Genomic DNA, 10,567 nt, shown 5'->3' with positions numbered 1-10,567 from the left:
TGAAAGCTTTTTGTGAAAGATTTTTTTCTTCATTTCATGGTTCATGCACCACAAATAGAGTCGATAAAGGCAAAACAAGGGTTGCTTGAACATCCTCTAATAGTGCTATGCCATTTATGAACGGAATATTAAATTCAACGTAAAAAAAAATAAAATGAGCGAATACTGAGAAAAAAATTTAATTCAAAAACAAAGCGAAATTGGCTCAAATTATTTAACCATTAAAATGAGGTTTATTACCTCCTTTCTAAACAAAAATTGTAAATTTTATTAATAAAGTCCTGAAATAAGACTTACTAAAAAAAATTAAAATGCTTCCCCAGAATGGGCGAAATGCACGAAAATCAACAAGAAAAAATCTAAAACTCTATTTTGTGTTTTTTGGTTGAATTGCAAAATTACTTTGAGCGAAGACCGGCTTCACTGCAAACAAATTCGACAAGTGTTCGCATTGGTCTGCCAGTCATTCCCTTCGTGCCAGTGTATGTTTGATCGGTACAATTTCCCATAATTCCAGCCATATCTACATGTATCCAAGGCACGTCCTTCGGCACGAATTCACGTATAAATGCAGCAGCGGTACATGAGCCACCGCCAGCGTTTTTACCAACATTATTCACATCGTACGAATCATATTCTATGTAAATAGACAGGGTAGGATCAGTAACTTAGATATTTTTTCAAACTAACAATTACAAACCTGTCATTTGGGACGTATAATGCTTAAAAAGGGGCATACGCCACATACGATCGCCCGATTCACTTCCCGCACGATGCAAATGAGACCACAATTCGTTTCGGCTGCAAAACGCACCGGCAACACAATCACCCAATGCAACTCTTATGGCACCAGTCAATGTGGCAATGTCCAGCACATACTTTGGATTGAACTTTTCCGAATAGCAGATTGCATCCACCAAAACTAGACGTCCCTCAGCGTCGGTATTATCTACACAAATGCTTTTTCCGTTCATGGCAAATACGACATCGCCGGGCTGATTTGATAAAAATTAATTTTCTTGTGTCTCAGAATTTCAGTGGAATGTTTAAAGTACCTTGGTAGCAGTTCCACTAGGCATATTTTCAGTCAATGGGATAAGCCCTTTAACATTCACTGGAACTTTCAGTTCAGCTAGGGCAGCAATAGTTCCTGTAACAAATTCCTTTTTCAAATCGTATTTCTGTATCAAAAATAGCATTCAATTTTTACCTGCAACGACGGCTGCACCGCCCATATCACCTCTCATTTCATCCATCTTGGAAGCCGGCTTTATACTTATGCCACCAGAGTCGAAAGTGATTCCTTTAAACGATTAAACATTTAGGTAAACATCAATTTATTGCACACATTCACCTAATAGTAAGAGAGTCCCTTACCTTTACCAACGAGGCAAATCGGTTTCTGATCACCGGATGAGCCGTTGTATGTAATTTCCAAGAAAATAGGTGGTTCTGCACTGCCTCGAGCAACCGATAGATACGCTCCCATTCCTTGTTGCTCGGCCCATTCCCGATTATGAGCATCGACTGCCACACCCAGCGGAATCATTTTCTCTTTGACATTCTGGGCAAAAATCGTTGGTGTCATTAAGTTAGCTGGTGTGTCCATTAGCGTACGACTCCAGTTCTGAGTGTTTGCCAATATGAATCCAGCGTTCCATTCATTTAAACCATTTGCGCCGTCAGCTAAGCTAATCGTGGCCGTTGGTGAGCGTTTCGCTGGGAACTTTTGTCCTTGATACTTGAAAGCACCTAAAACCGCTCCCTCTGCAGCACTCTTAGCACAGTTCAAGTCCTCAACGGATATGTTTGTTATTTTTTCCGATAAAAGTGCTTTGGTTCCAGCTGATAAAAAAACGGACTTATGACAGAAAAGGATCGACGATTTTTTGTTAGTCTCTTACCAGCAGCCGCAATACGAACATTTTCTTTGACACCGTTGATTTCGTCGAGCTCACTCCAAGATGCAGCATCCCCAAGACCGGCAACGGCAACAGCTGGAAATGGTCCAATTCCCCAAAATACTCGCGACGATCCACCTTTTATCGGTCCACCACTGCAAAACAAAAAAATCATTTTCGGTGACTTTCATTTCGAGGAGCAGAGATTCAGAAAATATTAGGCACGTCCTAATGTCCCAAGATTTTAATTTAAAAAACATTTGCTGAGGATACTCTTGAAAAAGTTGGATATGAAACCGTTGACATGTAGTACGATGTGGAGCAATTAAAACAGTAGATTTAACAAAATATAAAATTTGAAGTTACATTACCCTGTTCAAAATCGTGAAATCATCGACAAACATAAACAAAAATCTCACGGCTAGTCTCTATACTTTTACACTCGCCAAACCATGAAAACACTGAATATCACGCGTCAAAAGTTATCGGAAACCACACTTTTTTAGCAGACCTTTACTCAGCAGTCCTTGCAAACAGGTCTAGGGATCCAGGCGATGTTTTCCTTAATGGTGGAGTTTGTTTATGTTATTCGTCAAAGAGAGAAATTTGATATGAAGGCGGAGCTTACTCTCCGTGTCAACGAGTAGTGTGATGCACATCGAACAATCAACACGTTCGGCTTTATATCGCTTATTTTCGGTTTCGTTTTTATTCTCATTTTTCTTCTATACATTCAAGTTCAACGGTGTGTATTATATTTGGTTTTGTTGTTTGTGTATTTCATGGTGTGACGAGTGTAAAATTGTGTGCATATTCGTATAATTCGTATACCGAGAGAATAATTTTTGCATAAGTATACGTATGTTTCGTCGAGACGAAGTCGTATACACGTACACTGTAATTTCGTGGTTTCAATCCAAGTGATGCAAATAACTATTACAAAACAAAACATTTTGTGTATTGGAAAACAACACAATCTCATCAGTATCCGAGACTTCTCAATTTTCATACTTGTCCACAATAATTTGGAAACGATATGAAGCTTTCGATTTAAGAGTTATATCGCCAAAAGTTCAGGTGATTTTTTTAACTTTGGAAACAAGCGGTCTCCGATTTTAATGAGTGATAGCTCGTTGGATTCGCCTTTTAATTCTAGGAAACACGTATCTTTCACTTTTTCGAAAAAAAATTTACTTCTGTGAACAGTGTTCAAAAGTGAACACATGTCACAGGGTACCGAAAAAAGTTTTTCGACAATAACTCAAGAAAAAATTATTTTAAATTATTGTAATGTTGTACGATTGTCGGCCTTGAAAAGACCTACAGGTAGAGTATACGCACGGCTTGGTGCGAGTAGATCCGCGAGATTTATTATTAAAAATATAATGAATGATCAGAGAGTCCGCCTTTTCTGCAGCTTCGATGTTCCGCGGAACTGAGTATGGGTTGTTGTAGCTGGCCTCACCCACTATCGTCCCACATATAAATGAACCCAGTACTTTTGTGCTGCAAACCTACCGAAGTCTTGTAAAAAAAGTTGGTGCCAAAATGCAGATTTTTTCCTTCTTTCTGTACGCCCAACTACTGGAACAGCGTCTGGAACGCTTCTACGGGAATAATTTCATATAGTCTACCATTCTGTTTCCTTATACGCTTCGCTATGTCGCGAACATAGATCGTTACAACATATCCAGTGTTAGTAATTCGAGTGAAAAGTTATTAAATTTTTCTAAGCGGATTTTAGTCAAATAAAGTGTTAGCGTATAGCGCATGATCTTACAACTCTGGAACAGTAATTAGTTTTTCAACCGGACCAATATTTGCTACGGGATGGAAGTTTTGAAAAACGATATGATCAACTGAGAGCAAATGGTTTTCCGAACTCCCCTCCCGTAGCAAATATTGTTCCACATAAAAAAAACTAATTATTGTTCCGGAGTCCTGAGATCATGCCCTACACGCTAACACTTTATTTGAGTAAACTCCGCCGAGAAAAATTTAATAATTTTTCTCTTGATATTACTAACACTGGATGAAATTACTCCCGTAGAAGCGTTCCAGACGCTGTTCCAGCAGTTGGGCCCACAGAAAGAAGGAAAAAATCTGCATTTTGGCACCAACTTTTTTTACAAGACTTCGGTAGGCTTGCAGCACAAAAGTACTGGTTTCATTTATATGTGGGACGATAGTGGGTGAGGCCAGCTACAACAACCCACACTCAGTTCCGCGGAACATAGACGCTGCAGAGAAGGTGGACTCTCCGAACATTCAATATATTATTAGTAATAACTCTCGCGGATATACTCGCACCAAGCTGTGCGTATACTCTAATTGTAGGTCTTTCCAAGGCCGACATTCGTACATCATTACAATAATTTAAAATAATTGTTTCTTGAGTTATTGCCAAAAAACTGTTTTCGTTACCCTCTGACATGTCCTCACTTTTGAACCTTTTTCACAGAAAGTAAATTTTTTTTCAAAAAAATTGCAGATACGTGTTCGCTAGAATTAAACGACGAATCGAATGAGCTATCACTCATTAAAATCGGAGACCGCTTGTTCCCCAATCACCTGAAGTCTTGGCGATATCACTCTTAAGGCTTTCAGGATTGCCATAAGTAAAAAGTATTTCAAATCCATAAATCGAGGGGAAATCGCCTAATGGACCTGGAAAAACGACGGAGTTGTTGTCGGAAAGTGAGAAATGCATAGGGTTTACACGCGAAAGTATAGTTCCAAATCTCTGCAATTGTCCCCCGCGTGTGGAAATTTTGTTTTCTTCCCGGTATCCGAGTCAAGTTTCCCGGTATCTAAAATCGTAAATTTGATTTTTCGCCACATATTTTTCACGATTTTTTCGATTTCCCGGTATCTATAAAATTTTTCTGAAAACTTCCCGGTATCCAGGATATCGCGGATAGCGTGAATTTCCACACGCGTGTCCCCTCATTTTTGTGCTATGTCTAATAGACGACTTGCATATAGACTGCTGAGATATTTTGAAGACTTCTTAATGGGATCATGGGAACCGAATTATGTGCAAATTTAACAACTAAACGATGAAGTGAGTTGATTTTTGTCTGAGAAAAAGTAAAAAACCTTTGTTTCATCTTCATAATTTTTCTAATTGATTCACAGTTAAAACATCGAATAAATTTTTCGTTTCAGCACCCTTGATGTATTTAACATTTACTAAAGTCTTTTAATTTGTATGTTCAATTTAACAGTAAAAGTTAAACAAAAAATAATAATGAAAAATTAAGAACTGATACTACATGCTAGTATAACCTACACAACACTATTGCTCTCTTTCTGTATCTCTAAAAAAACAGTTTTTCTGTGAGTCTTTTTTCGTCAATAAAGTTTTCGAATTGGATAAAACACAAAGTTTCTCCAGCTCAATAAAATCAAACCAATTCAAGCACTTTTATGAGCCCTCGGCTGTTTGCGGCCAACACGACATTGCAGTTTTTGCGCCAACAAACGGCCGACACAAATTCGTTTAAATCGTTCGACCGTTCCGAATCGGTTAACTTATCACCGTCGATTTTGTAATTGAATAATTGCTTCGACAGCCCTTTGTAGTAAATGTACAACGAATTGTCCTCACTGCCACACGCTACGTAATCTCCGTCCGTCGCTAATCCAACGAAATTTTTCTCATTCACATGTCCGACAAACGATCGCAGCGAATACGGTGGTTTATTGACGTTCCACAATTTCAGTTGACTGTCGGTGCTGGCTGATATAATCTCTTCTGTGTTCAGAAATTTAACATAAGAAACGGCTTTCCGATGCCCCTTGAAAATACACAGTGCTTTGTTCATGTTCCTCAAATCGTAATAATGTACATCGTGATCGGCGGATCCGAAGGCTAGGTGGCACGAGCTTTTTGGATTGAATTTCACGCAACACACGTTCGCCTTCGCTTCCAGCGTGGCTATGGAGTTTTCCTCGTTTATTGACCAGAGTTTAACGCGTGCATCGTCCGATCCGGATGCGATCAGATGGCAGGAAACATCATTAAAATCCACACTCCAGCAACGTTTTTCGTGTTCGTGAAACGTTTTTGTTCGGCTACCAGTCTGTACGTCCCATATGCTTACAGCACCTTCATAATCACTAGACGCCAGTATGTTTTTATGGTAGGAATTCCAGGTGATGCACGATATTTTACTATTCGATATCATCTCCACGACAGGATAGTGAATATCCACTGTGTCTCTGATAACTGCTAGGTAGTCGAAAATTTTGATTCGTTTCGTTACACCGCCAATGGCAAAATATTCATTGTCTTTGTCGAACACTATGGTGGACACAATTGTCGAATTATTGTGCAAGTCATTCGAGTAATGCATCGTGGCTAATGGTCGCAGGGTATTGTATTTGGAAAATTTCACTAAGTTGTCCCGAAACTCATCCAGTCCGGGATTCGCGACGGCCTTCGCTGCGCCATCGTCTTGATGAGTCGGTGGTTGTTGGTCATCGGTGGTGGCCACATACAATTCGCGAGTACGTACCGAAAAGTATGATTTAACAAAATCCTCAAAGTGCGCATGCATTCGTCGTTTACGCGATACAAAGTTGGCTGACATCGATTCACATATTAATGAATTGAAGCCATCCTCACTACTCAGCGCATTTTTCGTTTCCATGCTGTCCAGCATTTGAGCAATTTCTTGATTCATTGGAATATCGTCACTGTGTTCAGTTTTGAGTAATTGTTGCACTTCGCTTAGGTCACCACGAACCAATTTTATTTCTTTCGTAATCTGAGCCTTTTGTTCCTCTTTTTGTCGTAACAAATGTTTCAAAAATTCAAACAATAGTTTGTTCTGGGCTGTATTCGATTCGGACTCTAATCGCTCTTTACGTTGCGTCAATATGTCGAGCATAACATTCACATCCGGTAAAGTTAGTTTCTCCGATTCGTTGGTCAAAAATTGTTTCAATCCATCGCTGGCTGAATGACTACCCGCTTTACCAATGTGCTCTTGCAGTTGAACCTTCACTTTATATTTTGCGATCAATTCACCCAGCAAATAATTCGGGAATATTTGATCGGATGATGTCAGTGGCGCATTACACTTCGGACATCGTTTACACGAATCGATCGAATAGTTGATGCACTGATAACAAAACGTGTGACCACATCGGGTAATGTGCGCCTCGATTATCAAATCGAAACAGATGGGGCACAAAAAGTCGACATTTTTATCGTCAACGGTTGAGCTGATGCCGTTCAGGGCGGCGGGACGTTTTGCCAGCGAAGAAGATCCACTTTCGGGCTTAGTGCCGTCAGCGGAACCTATTGACGACGCTGGACGTAATGATGACGACATGATGATACGTTGTGGAGATTATAGCGATTGGTTTTTGGTGGGGCGTGTGTTGTTTTATTATGGATTTAAATTCAGTTACGATTTAGATGTTGGACTCGGAGAACGATGTAGATGATCTGAAACAAAAATGCCGTGGTTGAGGTAATTTTATTTCACAAATTTTACTTTAGGTAGTAGTGAGAGTGAAGTGAAAAGGTTTAAAGGCATAGATTTTTCAAGTTTGATAAATTTCAGGAAAATTTTCGTTTCAGATCAAAACCGCATCGTTTTCCAAGATTAGACCTGTTCGACAAAATCTCGATATTTCGAACAAGAAAACTTCACAATTCGCATGATATACGAACGAATTAGATTATCGTACGAATTAGCAGCCAGGCATGAGCGCCGCCGAAAATAAGCCGCCGATCAAGCCGCCGCCGGTGCCAAAAACACGGCTCAAGCCGGCTTGAAACGGCTGGAAAATGAAATAAAGATTTCGAAAGGTGAATGGGTGAAATAATTTTGAAAACCGAGATTCCTGTTGATCCTAAGCAGCTCAAGTACTTTTTGAATTTTTTTTACAAAATTAAGAAAATTTTGAAAATTTTCTTGAATTTTCATGAATTTCCCAGAATGGTATATTACGTCCTCGCTTCTAAGTTTGTTGTTTTGGCAAGTATGACCTTTGCGGAACGAGCCGAAGGCGCACAATCAGTTAATTCACAAATTTGAGAAAACTTTATCGATCTTTGCGAATTTTCTCGATTTTTTTTTCTTTTCAATTTTTACTTGATTTTCGTGAGCTTTCGATTTCTTATCGAAAACCATTTTCTTAATGAGTTAAATGAGTGTACTGGAGCATGATTTTCCATTTAGTTCAAGTTTTGAGGCAATAAAACTTGACGTGTTAGTGAACCTTAGACTTAGAGACTTGCTTGTAACAAGACCAGTTCCGTCGGCGCTCATGCCTGTTAGCAGCGTCCAACATTGCAACGAACACAATTATTGTCTGAAACTCAGTGAGGTCTCAAAACTCGCGTGGGACTGAATAGTCCTGGAAAGCCATTAATGTCACCGTACCGTTCAACTTAAAAGTGAAATTCTGCATTCCTTCAACATTTATGGACTTAGTAGTATCCATAGCGTGTTCGTAGCCGAAACAAAACTTGGTGTCTGATCTGACGTATTTTCGTTTGTTTTCAGCACACTAAATTGAACTTTAATTAAATTAGGTCAGGGCGACACCTCAAAACTGATACATTGAAAAGATGAGATGAATTAAATTTGCTACTACTGTTGAGGTAGTAAGAACAAGAGAATTTCTATGAAAAAACTTCAAATTTCCAACAAAACGGAAAGTAATTCAAACACACGCCCTTGACTTGACGCCCTTACAAGTACGTTTTCATAGGTCGACATACATTTCAGTGTTCAATCAGATCAATTTCGTATGAAAAATGGCCGTCTTACCGCTTGCCGTTATCTATGTTACACAGTACTTTCCAAATTTAGCTATTCAACATTGTAAAGACGCTTGAAAACCACACGACTGAGTCATGACCTCGACAACCTGCAACGGTACCCGGAGGTAGTATGCAAAAATTTCTTTTGCTAATTTTTTATGATCTAAACTCCAGAGTGTCAGAGTAACGCGATTGCCGGCAGTAATAAAAATGTTTTACACTCGATTTCAACACTTATTTGCGAGCAGCGACTAGACTACAAATTTGTAGAAAGTAGGGAAGTGATGGAATTGAAGGGAAGGAATTGGTAGAAAATGGATCAAGGTCATTTCACTGCGAAGAAATTGCAGCCATGCAGCGATTATTGTTCACATTAAATTTCACACATTTTTATTTACAAGGTTCTTTTCTGGAACAGAAAATATTTTTTTCAATCACCATAAAAACTCACTTACATGCTTATCTGCTTCAGTAGCTCTCCAGATGTACTTTCATTGTATTTCTTTGCATATGGAGTCAGTGAAATATCATCATTTCCTTCACTGGTGTAAACACCCAAAACGAGACCACGCTGGTGTAATGAAAAAAAAAATAAAAATAAAATAAATGCAACGCTCCACCTCGTATAGCTCCTCGCAGAAATGTTTTGCAAACAAAATGCACTTCTAAAGAAGTTTGATGAACTTTCTGTTCAATCTGGAGCAAAAAAAAATGGCAAAATGTAAAATTTTATTTTTGAGTACTCACTCTATCCGTCATTGAACTGTAAAATCTGCTTCGAAATAATGAACTGGACTGTTTAATCAAAAATGACGACAATATTGCCATTATATTATTCAACCGATCATGATAAGCAAACGAGATAAAATGAAGTGGAATGAATTTTTTTTAGTCAAATTTAGGCTATGTTCGTATCCACAGCCAACTTAAATTAATTTTCGCCACGGCAATGACACTTCTAAAACGCTTCAAATGTTTTTCAAATTATAGAGAATTTTGTTTTGTCAAGTTAGATTTTCTTGTATGCACTGCAATGGTGTAGCGTGCAGCATATTAATTTTGGCAAAACGATCAAATTCAAAATGATTATGCTACCCGATAAAATTTGACTATAATTGTTGTTCTTAATTTCCATTCAAAAGGGATCAAAATGAAATAATCAAGTAATTAAAGTACGTTAAAAGTTATACAAATTGAACCAATTGTGACGCGTGTAGCCGGTTTTCCCTCAAACGAACGCCAAGTGACATATACAAGAAAACAAGAACATCATTACGGCAACGATAATCATCACGTTAGGTGAATTTTTGTATGAAATATCAATGAATGTACAAATCAGGTATGGTCTGTTCATACAAATCGGAGGACATGGCGATTTCATATAAACAAACTCACCTTACATGAGAGGTGAGTTTGTTTATATGAAATCGCTATGTCCTCCGCTTCATACAAAGTTTGACATTCAACCATACCTTGTTGACATTCATTGTGAAATATGACATTTTATGGTCAAGTGTGGTGGGTCAGTCATAAAATTTCTGTGAACAAATAAACTTTTGAGCGTGATCTTCCCAAAGTTTACATGGCTTACCTTGGTTATTTTTATATTATTATTACGACTTTCATTTTGGGCTCTAACAAGATGTGTTTCTTGCTCGCCTTGATAAGTACAGCTTAAGATTAATAATCCCGTAAGTGCGCTACTAATTCACGCCGTAAGTGCGTTCGAAATTCAAAATGGAAAATGCGGAGGTCTTTCTAACGTAGCGTCATTTTCATACAATGAAGCGTTGAAATGTATTTTTTGGTTCACTTTTTCATCGAATCGTTCACTTAAAATTCAAATTTAAGGCACACTTACGGCGTGAATTCAAAATGGAAC

General features: G+C 38.4%; 1 protein-coding gene across 2 annotated transcripts; it reads right to left on the bottom strand.

Moving 5' to 3' along the window:
* Window positions 1–201: 201 nt before the first annotated feature.
* On the bottom strand, window positions 202–9,663 carry LOC119083161 (E3 ubiquitin-protein ligase COP1-like). Of its 2 annotated transcripts, XM_037192805.1 has the most exons (8): window positions 9,433–9,663; window positions 9,141–9,256; window positions 1,905–2,056; window positions 1,378–1,845; window positions 1,211–1,303; window positions 1,056–1,150; window positions 701–995; window positions 202–637 (listed from the first exon to the last, which is right to left on the bottom strand). In XM_037192805.1, exons 1-8 carry the CDS (start codon window positions 9,511–9,513, stop codon window positions 399–401), a joined length of 1,539 nt encoding a protein of 512 aa, XP_037048700.1. In that variant the 5' UTR covers window positions 9,514–9,663; the 3' UTR covers window positions 202–398. The 2 variants fall into 2 exon arrangements, with proteins under 2 accessions (XP_037048700.1, XP_037048699.1); XM_037192804.1 differs by lacking the exons at window positions 202–637; window positions 701–995; window positions 1,056–1,150; ... (1 more) ...; window positions 1,378–1,845; window positions 1,905–2,056 and adding an exon at window positions 5,020–7,359.
* Window positions 9,664–10,567: the final 904 nt, after the last annotated feature.

Source organism: Bradysia coprophila, unplaced genomic scaffold, assembly GCF_014529535.1.
Source record: "Bradysia coprophila strain Holo2 unplaced genomic scaffold, BU_Bcop_v1 contig_561, whole genome shotgun sequence".
Taxonomy (NCBI): Eukaryota; Metazoa; Arthropoda; class Insecta; order Diptera; family Sciaridae; genus Bradysia; species Bradysia coprophila.
This window is presented reverse-complemented; position numbering and strand designations above follow the sequence as displayed.

Bases quoted from the DNA above. Each gene is read 5' to 3' on its own strand.
- LOC119083161 (XM_037192804.1), bottom strand. From the start codon at position 7,243: ATGTCGTCATCATTACGTCCAGCGTCGTCAATAGGTTCCGCTGACGGC.